This window comes from Physella acuta, unplaced genomic scaffold, assembly GCF_028476545.2.
Source record: "Physella acuta isolate Inbredline_101_S28 unplaced genomic scaffold, ASM2847654v3 ptg001136l, whole genome shotgun sequence".
Lineage (NCBI taxonomy): Eukaryota > Metazoa > Mollusca > Gastropoda > Physidae > Physella > Physella acuta.
The window spans coordinates 32,280-48,442 of NW_026732653.1; the positions used below are offsets into that span (position 1 = coordinate 32,280).

The 16,163-nt window shown below is 33.1% G+C and overlaps 1 protein-coding gene across 1 annotated transcript; it reads right to left on the reverse strand.

Moving 5' to 3' along the window:
• Positions 1 to 895: 895 nt before the first annotated feature.
• On the reverse strand, positions 896 to 7,581 carry LOC131956220 (uncharacterized). The gene is made up of 7 exons (XM_059320636.1): positions 7,443 to 7,581; positions 7,209 to 7,255; positions 7,069 to 7,095; positions 4,599 to 4,631; positions 4,302 to 4,422; positions 1,921 to 2,015; positions 896 to 1,545 (listed from the first exon to the last, which is right to left on the reverse strand). Exons 2-7 carry the CDS (start codon positions 7,225 to 7,227, stop codon positions 1,475 to 1,477), a joined length of 366 nt encoding a protein of 121 aa, XP_059176619.1. The 5' UTR covers positions 7,228 to 7,255; positions 7,443 to 7,581; the 3' UTR covers positions 896 to 1,474.
• Positions 7,582 to 16,163: the final 8,582 nt, after the last annotated feature.

The following is a 16,163-nucleotide window of genomic DNA, read 5'->3' on the forward strand; positions in this document are numbered from 1 at the left end:
GCTGATATATTGTTTTTAGAAAGAGTAAGCAACGAAAATTAATTTTTAAATGTATTAAATTGTTCAATTTATTCAGCTATATTAATTTTTGATTAAACTAATCTTTAGTACAAATAGCTTAAATTAAACACAAAAAGTTTCTTCACTGTGTTTTTTCTTTACTTAAGGATATCAGACTTTGTGCAGGACTTAAAACTCTTGTTTACTAAACCCACTGATTATCTTATCGTGTATAATCAATGCTCTCTAATCTTAAACTTCCAATTGAAATTGTACAGATGTAATCCCCTTCCTGCTGGGTAAATCGAAGAGAGGTACTTAAGTCGAGTAAGGATTTAGATTCTAGGACTTTATATAACTGAAACACGAGCACCAACTAATTTAAAAGTCTTGCCTGTCAACTCTATGGCAATCGAATTTGATTAATTGGGCGTGATTAAATGTCTTGCAGCGAAAAGATTTCCCGCTTTGATTAATTAGGTCTTTTTAAATTTTAGAGAGAAAACACTAGTTTTCCCAATGATAAAGTCAAATTTAAATAATGCCAAATTAAATGCTATTCATATTAGTAATAGTTGTGTTCTGTTTTCAAACGTATTGTTTGTATGATGAAATCCGCAATACTATTTTTTTTGTAGATTGTTGAGTTCAATTAGTTCTCTTAAACGAACGTATAAACTTAAATCGAATAAAGTAAAAAAAAAAAAAGTAACTGTCCAATGAATCAATGTGGTAGAGCTCATACGCAGCTAAAAGTTTATTGAAGTAGTGTCCAGCTGCTTCTGTAATGATATCACGCTAGTTTGTAATTTTAATTAACTATATAAATATCCCTTTTAATTACGACTTCATACTTATTTTGAAAATGCAATACAATGATTGAACAACTAAACCATAAATAAAATAATTTTTATTCTAAATTTTAATTTTTGCATATTGTTAAATTTCTCATATTTTTTTTTTAGTTATTGGACTAGGAAACAATTACTTGACTGCGTCTCAATTCACACACTGGGTAATTACAATTATAGTCCTTCTCAAAATTCGACAAACAGCAAATAAATAGCACTAAAATTAAATTAGCAGATTTTAATTCAAGTATTTTACTAGTAAAAATAAAATTGATTTAAAAAAAGATCAAATAATGGTGAAAGAAAACAGAAAGTAAAATTATATTTTGTCCTCTCAACGTGATGTAAGATTTTTTTTCTTTTTTGAGGACATTGTTATTTTAAAATAGTTTTAAAAATAAAAAAAATTACTTTTGATCTTTAGTATTTTCAGCAAAAAATATAATAAAACATTTAAATAATTGGGCTTTTAAATTTTTTAAAATATTTTCATTTTTATCAAATTGAAAATAGAAGGACATCAAATTAAAAATTAAAACTTTTGTCTGCAAATAAAAAAGTTAATTTCTAATTTATTTAATAAGAAAGTACAAATAATAAGAAAATACTAATCAACCAGTAATTTAGAAAATATAGTTCAAAAGCAAAGCGAGAAGCAGAATCATTCCAGAAATCTTGATGGTACTGCAGCCATCTGTGGAAAAATTGGATTCCCTTAGCAAACAATTTATTTTGTAAATATACTACAACAATAACTTTGTTTGAAAAACGGTCAATATCAACGCTTTTAAAAAACATTTTTTTTAAAGTTTAATTTGGCATAGCAGAATTCCAATGTATTGCTTATATATTACTCATCACAAATAGTTTACGTTGAAAAGTGTGAAGTAACAACTTAAACGATCACAAGGTAGCCGAAAACATTAACCAAATTTTAAAACAAAATTACAATATTTTTTTTCATTTGGCAACCGGCACTATGAGCATATTAAAATAAAATTTATTTTATCGAGATAAGTATTTTTTAAAATTATTTTTTATTTTGCAATATATATAAACGAAATCTTACCACAGATTTCTTGAGCATCATCAATCTTTGACATGTATTGTGACTTCTCTGCAGAAATGCAACCATCAAAACAGTCCTTCACAACTATAAATGAACTGTAAAAATCAGTTTCAATTAGTTAAATTTGTCAAAAAATATTCATTATCATGAATATATATGTAGGAACAATTTTAAGGATCGTGAACATTGAGTCTTTTCAATGACCTAAATTATTATTGGCCATTTAAAAAAAAAGAAAATAGTAATACATTTAATAGTCAGTTTATAATTAAAAATAAAATATTTATTCGTAATGACACCAAATATTGCACAAATTATATATATATATAATATATATATATATATATATATATATATATATATATATATATATATATATATATATTGTTAGTAAGACAAGGTTTTCCAATGAAAAGCTATGAGTAGCATACATTTAGATAAAGTACGGCGGCTTTCACAGTGTGATGTAGATAAACAACGTGAGCAAATCTGTCCTGAGCTAGTTCTTCCATCTAGTCCTGATGTTAACTCTTCTTTACGTCATCATCCTCGTCACTTCTCCGTGTATTTACTGACCTGCATTTTTCACTTTAAGAGCAGGTCACCGTACCGTTTACATCGCGTCTTTATTTCTAGGGTTACGTGTGTTTTTTTCTACCACAGGTTTCCCATCTTTAACCTAACTTTTAACGGAATTACCTAATTACGCTCTTTTATTTACATTTTTGGTGAACAACCTTGACTCCATTTTTAAACCTAAACTAACTATTCTAACTACGGCTTGCACCATCTTTGCCTTTTGTATATTAGGCAGATTTGAAGCTCAAAGAGACCAGCATACAACATTTAATATAGGTCTATTGGGATAATCTCTTTATACTCACTAACTGCGGAAACTTTATGGAGAAGCGAGTCTGAAGACAATCTATACTACTAAAACTCAAGCTTGTTTATAAGTTTATATATATTTTTGTTTTTCTGTTTAGTTAAATGAGAGAATCTGTGTAGAGATGTAAAATACGTATTTAGGTAGAGAATAATTTTCTTTTTTATCAAACTGTTAATCACAAATTTATTTAAGGACGTTAATTAATTTATTGATATATTCATTGGTAGATAAACTACTTTAATTATAAAAGTTCTGAATAATGACTTTACTTATAGTGACGTCACATGATATATTTACTTTTTATAACAATAATGGCGGCTTCCATAGAAGATTGTGTTGCCCATCCAAAAGTTTAACGCATTATAAAGTTAATTTTTTGTCGGCTATAGCTATCATGATACGTCCGTTTGCTATTTTTATTATGTTCCAACACTATTATCAATTTTCAACAGTTCTTCTAATTTAAGTATATAATAAATTTCACCTAGATCTATAGATCAGCTGTAGGAGGAATGGAAAGTCAATGCTAGATCTAAATTCTAAAATCTAGGTCAAGCCAAACTATGTTAGTCATTAAATATATTATATAAATCTTTGTTTAGCTATGGCATTGGCTAATTTGGGATAAAATTTAATTTGAAATAATACGAGCGTATTAGCGTAAACCAAGTGTCTTATGAAATTTCAAAGTATAATATAAAGCTAAATATGTCGCTGATACGAAGATCCTAGATAGCTAAAATGTTAGTGTAATAGGTTACCATGCGGGTGGCACGGGTTCGAGAAACATCATGGCAATCTTATTTTATTTTTACTTTTTATTTTTAGATGTGACTGATAAAGGTGCCTATTGGAACTTGGCGGGACACAGGGCAGGTGAAGTAAAGTTCACCTGTTTCTGTGTCCTCAGCATATGAAGGGATTCGTTGTTCAGAGCTACGTTCGGCCGAAATCTTTTCTTATTCGATAAAAACAAGTTGTCTTAGACTTGGCGGGACATCGGGCAGGTGAAGTAGAGTTTGGTAGGTGTAGAGTTCAGCATATGAAGAGATAGTGTGGTAAGACCCATGCTCAGCCGAAATCGGTGTTTTAAAAGACAAAAACATGTCTGAGTTGTGGGGACACTGTGCAGGTGAAGTAGAGTTGACCTGTTTTTGTGACCTCAGCATATGAATGAATAGTGTGGTCAGACCCATGGCGGCCAAAATCAGTGTTTTTAAAAGTCAAAAAACGTCTGAGATGTGACGTCTTTTTATGCGGGGGTCTGGGTTGTTTTTTTTTTGACGATAAGTGACAGACGTGATTTGTCATTTATGGATGACCTCCAAAACCCACAGTTATCCAAAGGATGACGGGTGGTCTAGTGTTTAACCTGAAATTCAGGCACATATGGTACATCACAACAGGACAATAGATATTTTAACCAAGCACAAAGATACTTATTGCATAACTCTTTATGCAAGTAAAAAAATAAACGATAGTATTTACTCACAGACAAATCAAGCTTTTACTGTCCAACTTTCTTAGGTCCTGAATCTTAGTGTGACATGTCGTGGCTCCACACTCTCCGCCTATACCGTTAACAAGATCTTTTATGTGATCCTCTGAAGAAACTGGAATTTTATAGAATATTAACATGTATAAATTATGTGTTTTCTTTCATATACAATGCATTTATGCATTTAAATAAATATGATAAAAATTCAACAATTATTTTTATGATCAACTAAAGATTAGTCATTAAAATTAAGTAGGTTTGTTTTGTTTCTAAATGTTCATAAAATCTTACTTGCTTCTGTAACACCTTCAACGCCCAAGATTGCTGCAAAAATATTTTTTAAACATTGAAAATTATGTAAAGGGCCTACTTATTAAAATTTTATATTTGCCAAAATAACATTTTAGTGAAACTGAAGTAACTTGACAATACATATTTTCAACATGTTTTAGATCACGTACATGGTAAACTAGGCCTTTAAAAGAATACATGGTAAGATAACGGTTTTCGCCACTTACGATGATCGAGAATAAACTAAAAAAATAATGTTTTACAGCACCAATGTCATACTTCTAAGGTAACACGTGTTTCTATGGTCATCTTAATTTATATTATACATATACATATATATATATATATATATATATATATATATATATATATATATATATATATATATATATATATATATATATATATATATATATATATATATTTTTTTTTTTTTTTATTTTTTTTTTTTAATATATTTTTTTTTAATTTGCAATTTAAAACAAGTGCAACAACATCAGCATATTTTACATTTTTCTAAGTGTTCTTAAAAAAAAATATCAAGATGAATTTACAAATGTATACACCTTTTTTACTAAATTTTATCATCTAATGAAACCATTTTGTCCGGATGAGATTATTAATAATAAGTATGTACATGGTTATCATATTTGTTTTATATATGTTGTTATACCAATTTTAAGGGATAATCAGTAAAAGGGGTTAAAGTAAAATGATAGTGTTGGAATCCGGATGAGGAGGGATTGACAAAACTCGTTTAAGTGGTGAGTACAGCGTGTCATATTTGAAGAGTTGTCCTTCTCGCTGTTTATGTTCTGTCGTCTGCATATATATAAGAAATGGATCTGTCTGGGTTGAGGATATATATATATATATATATATATATATATATATATATATATATATATATATATATATATATATATATATATATATATATATATATATATATATATAAAGCTCAATTCTGTAAGTTTAAGATATGGTGGTAGTATGTTTGTCGTGGATACTTCAATGGATTTAAGTGTTAGATTACTATATTGCTCAGGGTCTAAATTTATGAGTTAAAAAATTACTATTGAAAGTCTTTAAAAACAATTTTCATTTTATTTACTTAGAATAATAATTTTCAATTATGAACATTACATAAAATTACAAAAAAAAGTGTATCAACGTTTACAAAATGTCTAAAATTGTGTCTGAAATGTATTTGCATTTTGTCCTTTAGTTCTCATAACGTCCCTTGATTTGGAAAACACAGTTACTTCCCTTTAAAAAACCCATTAAATTGGGGGAAGAAAGAATTAACTTTTTATTACTTTGTTTTGGTGTTAGGAAAAAAATAATTACATAATTATCGGGGATTGATTAAGTGCAATGTCGTTGGTATTTTTAATACTGCCTTTTATTTATTCTATACACTGAACATACAGTTTTCTATTAATTTTTTTAAATCAATAACATTTAATAAGCCAGGTCCTACAAATCCGATTTGTTTATTTCTTTCCATTTACGCATAAGCTTGGAGTATTATAATTTTGTTCACTAAATTGAAACAGGCGCGACCGCCTGCGCCCCTGCACGGTTCGATTTGGCGCCCTGGGCTATCATGTGAGCGCTGTGATGCATAATTTCGTTTTAAACAGTGCGATAGACTAAGGATAAGAAAGGTTACTATAGTCTTTAAGTAAATCAAATCCGGGCGTCCTCCGGCACCCCGACATGGTGCTATTTGGCGCCCCGGGCCTTCCTGTGTTTGCAATGGTACCTACGTTCGCGTAAGTGAGTTCAAAAGACTATGAATAAGTTGGGTACTATTGCCGTTTACTAAGTTGAATCAGGCGGGCTAGACTGCGGACACTTTGAGTTTATATTTGCGTTTGTGTTTTCTTTGTGTTTGAGTTTGGGTTTGCGTTTGTGGTTGTGTTTGCGTTTGGATTTGGGTTTGGGTTTGAGTTTGTTTTCGTTTGCTTTTTTTCTCTGCGTTTGTGTTTTTGTTTGCTTTTTTCTTTGATTTTGTGTTTTCTTTGTGTTTGTGGTTGTGTTTGCGTTTGTTTTTGTGTTTCCGTTTGTGTTTGTATTTGCGTTTGTGTTATGTTTGCGTTGTTTTTTTATTGGTGTGTTTTGGTTTTGTTTGGTTGTGGTTGGGTTTGTGTTTGCGTTTGGATTTGTTTTCGTTTGCTTTTTTGTTTGCGTTAGTGTTGTGTTTTCGTTGTGTTTGTGGTTGGGTTTGTCTTTGCGTTTGTTTTTGTGTTTTCGTTTGTGTTTGTTTTGTGTTAGTGTTATATATATATATATATATATATATATATATATATATATATATATATATATATATATATATATATATATATATATACAAATATATATATACAAATATATATATATATATATATATATATATATATATATATATATATATATATATATATTTAAAGTAGTAGTCTTAATTTAATCAAAATGCACCTACCTACAAAGACAGCAAGAGCGCAAATAACTGAAAATGAAAAGTGCAATTTTTCAAAAGTTAACACCTGTCATCATACAAAATGAAACACAAATTCGAAAAGGCTTTGGTAAAAAGTATTATTAAAGTTATTTATTACTTACAATAAAGAGCCTTTGCCATGGTTTTTTGTCTGCTAAATCTGGATGACCTTAATATTGAAAAAAATATACATTAGCTTCTACAAAAAGTTTTGTTTTTGATGTTTATTATATTGAGCTGAGTAATGTTTCAAAAACAATTGTAATCTATATTTATGATCATTTATTTATCTATTATAAAAAAATATTATTCCAATTTGAAATGAAGAAATAAAAAAAAATCCTCGTTTGACCTACTGTAACTAAAACACGCCTGGTACAATCTTCAAATCTACCTTGAAGAGGCTTGTATGCAAATTACGAACGATCCTCTGTGGGATGGCTTTATATAGTCCCAAGCTTAGGACGCGAGGCTGAGGCTGAGCCAATGAAAAATGAACGTTTCATAGTGTCTATGGTAATTTGGTTGCTTGGTTTTGGCAATAAGGCTACAACACAGATACGTTGTAAACCAGTTCTTTCTTTTTTTAAATTTAGACATAAATGTATATATAGCTCATAAGGGTAAGTGTCAATAGGAAGTGGGTTAAATCAACAATACAGACTTACGTTAAGTCAACTTGATGTACAACACTCGTAGGCTCAGTGGGTTGTGTTAACAGCAGAAATACCAAACTTATACCAAAACACTTGAAAAAAATAATTACACATTCCGTACAAGATTTTTTAAACTGTTATACTTTTGGTTATGTGGTTTGCAGTATTGTTTTTTCAAAGATCTCTTCAATAGCTGATATAAAACTAAACGAACTACCTTTTTGTTTTCACTGCCATTACGATAAGCGTTTCTAAATAACGGATAGTTAAAATATATATCAACGGGTCAAAAAATATTTTTTTAACTATTGATTCATTTTTTGTTACTTCAAACCTATATGAAACGTGTAGACAAGCATAAGCTGATACGTTGCTCTTTACACTAGGTCTTCTAAAGAGGTCCCACTCCTAACAAAACAGACAGTTGGTGAAGTAGAGTACAACTTTTATCTAACCTCGGCAGTAATAAATACAAGGGGATATGTTATAAACATAGTTTAGTAGCCTCAATTTATAACACACAAAAAATGTAAAAACACGATTACAGTGAGATCAGGGTTTGAGAACCGCTGGATTTGGACATTAAATTAAAATCTTGAAACTGATAAGAATAATTTCAAATGTGTACATGTCAGAAACAGGTTTTAAGCTTGCAAATCTCGAAAGTTGTGACTAGCAACCACTCGACCAGTCACACACAAGGGTTTAATTAGGATTTAGGCAAGGCCTGAATAGACGTTGGGCGTCTGTGACTCAGTCTGTTTAGTCTTAATCTTGTTATTGCTCTCTTTCTCTCTCACTGTTTATATATTTAAATATATATATATATATATATATATATATATATATATATATATATATATATATATATATATATAAGCCTATTCATATAAATATATTACATATAAATCCATATACACACACACATATATGTATATATATATATATATATATATATATATATATATATATATATATATATATATATATATATATATATATATATATATATATATATATATATATATGTATATATGCCTATTCATATAAATATAATATATATAAATCCACACACACACACACACACACACATATATATATATATATATATATATATATATATATATATATATATATATATATACCCTAAAATATATTGGCCGATGCTAGCCGGAATAAGATACGCATCGATACGCATGCGCAATGGAGAGAAACTACGACTTGCCTTCGCGGCGATGTTTTCGATGGTACTGCGCATGCGTGTGTTTACAACCGCAGAACCCTAACACCAACCCTATCCCTAATCCTATCCCTAACCCCAGCCCTAATCCTATCCCTATCCCTATCCCTAACCCTAACCCTAATCCTACCCCTAACCCTCATTCTAGCCCTATCCCTAGCCATAGGTCACTTCTCATGCGCAGAGCTATCTTTTGCCGACTAAGTGGAGACGTTGGGGAGAAAAATCTTCTTCCGAGTAGACACTTCGAAATAGATTAGCTGTATATCAAGTTTAACTTTTAAGGGGAAAATATTTGGTCTGCTTTCTCTAAAATTGAACTCAATGTTTAGCTCAGTCTATCTAGAATAAAACTGAATATAGGGGTAAGGCGCATGAGGAGTGTGTGCTGGGGTGGGGGGGTGGACTTAACTGATTCTTGGAGTTCTACAGTCATCGTCTGCTTACAACACATGTTGCATGCGTCTAGATTGGAGCATGTCTTATCTGTCAACGCCCACTTGGTTCATGCACGACCGGTAATCAAACTGTTCATATAGTTGACCGAGTACAAATTGGTTCCCTCCCTTGACAACAGTGTTTGTTTACCCTGTTTTGACAAGTTTGTATACTTACAATTTTATTTCCTTGTCTGGTTGTCTAAAGTAATAATAAATTAATAAAAATATTTGTAATGATATGCTTTTATCCTATGTTTTCTAGTTTGTATAATTATAAATTTAGACCCTCTGTTTGCTGTCTAAAGTAATAATAAATTAATAACAACTTTTAAAATGATAAGCTTTTCCCTATTTTCTCTAATTATAATTATATTTTTTTTCTCGACTAGTTATCTAAAGTAATAATGAATTAATAGAAAGTTTTGTAAGGATAAGCTTTTCTTTATGTACTGAAAGAAGTAAAATAATATGTTTTAAATGTTCAAACTTTGTATTGAAAAAGTTAGCAAACTAATAAGTACGTCTCTAAATATAAATAGGTCTACCACGATTACACATATGCTATGTATCGATTAATATAAAATACTCAAATATAACTACGCTAAAAGTGGATAGTGTTAATACGTATTTGCAACTGACTATCCTACATTATACCCACACTATTATTTATAGTTATTTCAATAATATTGAATGTATATATTTAAGGTAAATAATGTATTGTGTTTTTTTAATGCGCAGTGTTTCTTCCAGATATTTTTTTTCGGGGGGGGGGGGCACTTAAGATTTTCGGGGGGGGGGGGGGGGGGGGGCGGTCAACATTTTTCGGGGGGGGGGGGGAGCTAGCACTAGTAAAAGTGTATGTTTACTATATAAATTCCAACTCGTTGGGGGGGGGGGGGGGGCGAAGAGATGCCTGGAAGAAACTCTGTTAATGCGTCATATACATTTATCTGATTTTCGTATATAGGCCTATGTTTTAATTTTAACTCTGACAAATAGCATAACCAAAACAACATGCGCACCAAAGGAGCGCACCAAATCTATGAGCATAGTGTAGACAGAGGTCGTGTTAGAATCGGACAAAAACAAGCTCCAAATAACTAGATCTAGATCGTATTTAATCTAAGGCCTGCTGACGCTCGCAAGCCGCAGGCTTTCAGCGTACCTTAAGGCAGTCAACACCCGTTTGGTATTTGAACTAAATCCCAGTTTTACTTATCGCGTGGTTGCAAAGTTTGATAGCTCGGGTCATTTATTAAAGTTAAACCCCGAATAGATACTTAAAAACCTTGTAAGAATCAGTGCTAACGCCCCAGTACCCGCTGACTTAGAGGGGGTAGAACAGGTCCTTATCTGTAGATCTCACCAGTGGCTTCACCCTAACAGCAAACAGACAGATAATCGGCTACAGTTGACGTCATATGTGTGGACTAAATCAACCAAGCCTTTATGACGTATGTGTGACTTAATTAATAATTGTCAGATATGGCAGATCAAAATAATAACATAATTAATCAGTCAATTAGGCATAAGTAAGAAAATAAAGAGATGACCACACACACACACACACACACACACACACACATATATATATATATATATATATATATATATATATATATATATATATATATATATATATATATATATATATATATATATATATATAATATATATATATATATATATAATATATATATATTTTATATATATTATATATATTTTATATATATATATATATATATACATATAAGTATGTGTATATATATATGTATTTATTTATTTATACATACATATATGCGTGTGTGTGTCTGTCTGTGTAAGTGAATGTGTGTCTGTTTGTGTGTGTGTGTTTGTGTAAAATGATAATTGTTTAAAACTCTGCATCCCCCTTAACCTGTAGATGCACTTGGGTCGAATTACTTAAAGACATGGGTCTATATTGTCAGGCGTTACAGTGAGATCGACTTTCCTTGAGAAGCCCTGGAATTTTCTAGAACTTTTGATTGCAGCTATGGCCATAGATAGGTCAGGACTTCCCTAATGTATTGTTGGCAGGTTGTTGAGGGGTACCATAACCTGAGGATATTGTTTTGTCATTCACATTTTACATTTTGTCTACTACATGCAGGAGTTTAGTGACTCTTCTCTCAAGGCTCCGCTGTTGATAACTATCTGACTGATAGTATACCATAAAAACACTAAGCTATATTTCCGTATATCCGGTTTTGACTTGGATCCCCGCTGCCATCGTACCCCCAACACGCTCACAGTCAGCGATTTCCGACAAACCTCCTTTTTTAAAACTCAAAATGGAATTATCTTTATTACGTAAAACGCCCCGTTTCCTGCTCAGGATTTATCTAAATTTAAATCTATGCTTCATATACAACCCGATTTTCTTTTTTTAGGATTCCTTTACAACGTCACATACTTCCTTGATGTTTGTGATAAAAGGCGTAGCAAGGCTCAAGCCATGGGCTTGATCTTCACCAGTTGTCATACTTTCTATTTTATTTCGTTTTATAATGGAGAGGGGGGAGGTTATGAAAACACAAACACACCCCCACCCCAGCTCCACAAACACTCGTCATGTGCTGAAATGTATTCTTCTTCCTTATGTATTTAAATGGTCTTCATTTCTTATCAAAGATATCAGTTAAATGGTGCTTTTAGCTGAAAGATGAACTTTTTGTTGTTTTTTTAACCATTTTAAATAACGTTTAACTGTAATCTAGTGCTTATTGTTATTTCGTTTAAATTTCTACACAGTTATCATTTACAAAATACACAGGACAGGTTTTAAAACACCGTTCGTCTTTTTCCATTTTCGCTTTCTATTTTCTACCTTGTCCTCTTTACTCCTTGTGAAGTATTGGGCCTCAACCAGTGTTTTTTCCAGACTTTTTTCTCCCGGGAGGCACTTGAAATTTTCGGGGGTGGGGGGCGGACTAAAATTTCCGTTGGGCGGACACTGTTAAAAGTATATATTTTCTATATAAATTCCACTTCTACAGTAGCCCCTTCTCCTCCTCCCCCCCCCCTCCCACAAGGGAACTCTGGCCTCAACCATTATCTCCACTTAATTCGATCCTTGGCTGTGTTTTTACCATTTCACATGACATTATTACAAGTTTTAGTTACAGCGCTTCGCCTAATTAGATTATTAGATTCAGAGTCCTTCTTCTTCTTCTTAACTGTAGTTGTTGGATGTATTTCCTCCAATACAATTGAGTATTTTTGTACCAACCTATTATACGTCATATAGACAGTTGGCTCCTATTTCAGCCTGGTTTTCGTTATAGATTTGCTTCAAAGCCTTTGTCTATTCAAGAACAAACTTCAAGGCAGTCGAGTACAAATGTATTTTATGTGTGAAAAATATTCGGTCGAAGCTAAGTTGAAAGTTTCGAGTTCGGGTTTATGGCAGCAGTCTATAAAATGTGCCTGAATGTTTGGAGATTTTTGGGCTAGGGATCGTTTATAAATGACGTCACATTTATTCTTGGAGGGGGGTGGAGTTCAGACGTGGTAGACGGGTAGAGGTTCTCAAAGTGTGATGTCAGACTGTTGCATTTCAGAGTGTAGTTTTTTACACTGAAATATAACAGCTACTGTGCATTATGTGCATTTGTAAGTCTTTATTGTAATATATCTACTTTGTATCAAGCTCAGTTAATGAATTGTAATTAGAGATGGGTGGGGGGGGGGGGGGGGGGGGGAAGAGGCTGAAGTGTCTTGTCGTTTAAGTGGGCCTGAATGTTTATGACAATGAGGAGGAGCAGAGATAAAAGTTCGCCATATATATATATATATATATATATATATATATATATATATATATATATATATATATATATATATATATATATATATATATATATATATATATATATATATATATATATATATATATATATATATATATATAGGCCTATATATATATATATATATATAATATATATATTATATATATATATATATAATATATATATTATATATATATATATATATATATATTATATATATATATATTATATATATATATATATATATATATATATATATATATATATATATATATATATATATGTGTGTGTGTGTGTGTGTGTGTGTGTGTGTATGTGTGTGTGTGTGTGTGTAAGTGTGAGATAAATATTCAACATGACGGTTTACAAAATGGGAAGTTCGACTTGCGACCTGAGTGTGTGTGTTGTGTGACATCTTTCTACCTACGTTTGTTCTGGTACACATCAACGCCACCTCTTTTTTTTTTATCTGATCCAGTGGTTCTTAACCGTTTTGGGAGTACCGAACCCCACCCGTTTCATATACGCATTCACCGAACCCTTCCTAATAGTTTCATAGTCCGCACTGAGAAAATCAGATCATGAATCATATGAGTGAGGCGTGCGGTTTGACCTCCGCCAAACACCCGAGACTGAACCACCGAACACCTGGGGTTCGATCGAACATAGGTTAAGAACCACTGGTCTAAACTGATCAACATAGTAACCAGCTACGCTCTCTTGATAAAAAGGTGTTTGTCTCGGGGTAAATAAAAAAACCTTAGCTGTCATAGATAAGAAATAAACTTTGGTTATTTTCAGTGCGTATTCCCGTATGTGTTCGTGATATTTAAAAAAATTCCCCCTTACATGATTTGCTTGGCAACATAAAAATAAGTGCGGCGTTGGTTGGTTGTGAAGGTGTGTGTTGAGTCATGTTTGGGGTTTCGTGGGTGTGGATTAACGGGCACATGTGTGGGGTGGCAGGTGTGGTTGTTTTAGAAGGGGTGGGAGTGGCTGTTTTCGGGGGTCAGGGGCGGTTGTTGTGTTGAGAATCATGGAGATTTGTTGGGGGGGGGGAGTCAGTGACAGATGTGTGGGGTAATCAATGGTGATTGTGTGGTGTGGTAAGGTGTGATGGTGTGAGGTGGTCAGGGACAGTTGTTGTGTGGGGTGGTGTCAGGGACAGTTGTTGTGTGGGGTGTTAGGGGTGATTGTGTGGGGTGGTCAGGGACAGTTGTTGTGTGGGGTGTTAGGGGTGATTGTGTGGGGTGGTCAGGGACAGTTGTTGTGTGGGGTGTTAGGGGTGATTGTGTGGGGTGGTCAGGGACAGTTGTTGTGTGGGGTGTTAGGGGTGATTGTGTGGGGTGGTCAGGGACAGTTGTTGTGTGGGGTGGTAAGGTGTGATGGTGTGGGGTGATCAGGGACAGTTGTTGTGTGGGGTGTTAGGGGTGATTGTGTGGGGTGGTCAGGGACAGTTGTTGTGTGGGGTGGTAAGGTGTGATGGTGTGGGGTGATCAGGGACAGTTGTTGTGTGGGGTGGTAAGGTGTGATGGTGTGGGGTGATCAGGGACAGTTGTTGTGTGGGGTGGTAAGGTGTGATGGTGTGGGGTGATCAGGGACAGTTGTTGTGTGGGGTGGTAAAGTGTGATGGTGTGGGGTGGTCAGGGACAGTTGTTGTGTGGGGTGGTCATGGACAGTTGTTGTGTGGAGTGTCATGGTTATTGTCGGCTGTCAAGACAGGCGTGGCTGTTATTCCAGCAAAGATTGATCCGGTTATTAATAACCGTGTTGTTTGTTTTGACTCAGAGATTATCTCCCGTTACCAGCCGGAAGCTGATTGGTACCTGACTCACGTTATGAAAAGTAAAGACGGCTGCGCATAGTGCTGACCACACTATTCCTTCATATGCCGTGGTCACCGAAAAAGGTGAACTCTGCTTCACCTGCCATATGGACCATCAGGTTTGAAAAGGTACCTTTCTACTACCTGTTCAGAACCAGACTGAAAAAAAAAATCATCAGTTAAAGTAAGCTTTTAATTAAATATTGGAATTCTAATTAATTTAAGTTACGGCTAAAAAAGTATGGGTAGGCTTCTCTATCGACGAAGCCAGCTCCACAGATGGTAGCAAATTCTGTTGTTTTTTATTCTTTCTCTAGCATTGAAGAGAGGAGAATTTAATTTGTAAGGCACATCATAACACTTATACACAAATTTTAAATAGTTTATTTATAGTTTATCAGTACTTTTTCACAAGAGCGTAACTGTCGAAAAATTAGGGTATTTTATTTATTTTTATCCACAATAAATAATGTTTTATGAAATTCTTAAGAGCTAGTAAATAAAATTTAGAAACATTTAATATGTTCATTAGTTAACACAAACATTTATATCTATTACAGTACAGTAAAGGGGGTGGGGGGGGGGGGGGGCAGCGTGGTCGGATTGTGGAGCTCACGACCGCTAACCCTAAAGTCTCGAGTTCAAATCACGGGTTCAAGTCTGTACAACGTCGCTGAGTGCAACTAGCTATGGTGCGTGCAAAAAGATACTGCAATTATGTTTGTAGTTATTTACGTACTACATCACTCTTTTAATACACCATACTTCTATGGTGTCACAAGGCGTGAGTTTTGGTTTTGGGGGGGGGGGGGCACCAAGTTGCATCATTCACGAGGTGACACTATGTCAAAAAAAACGTAAAGTTTACTAAAATTTACTGTCAAAAGAATATTTTTATCCACTTAAAAAGTAAAATAGTAGATGAAAGAGGTTGCTTCATTTCCAAAATGCATTATTAGTGGTGGTGGGTGGGGCGACATCCCCCAATTACCGCACTTGGTGACACCCGACCTAGAGACGCCACTGGGGCTAGCACCCACCACTGTAGTCCAAATACCCCTTCTTTGAAAGAAAACAATCAAATAATTAAGAATTGACGCTATTTGT

Bases quoted from the DNA above. Each gene is read 5' to 3' on its own strand.
- LOC131956220 (XM_059320636.1), bottom strand. The intron at 4,423-4,598 runs GTAAGATTTTAT...ATAAAATTCCAG, and splicing joins TGAAGGTGTTACAGAAGCAA to TTTCTTCAGAGGATCACATA. The intron at 2,016-4,301 runs GTGAGTAAATAC...TGATTTTTACAG, and splicing joins AGTAAAAGCTTGATTTGTCT to TTCATTTATAGTTGTGAAGG.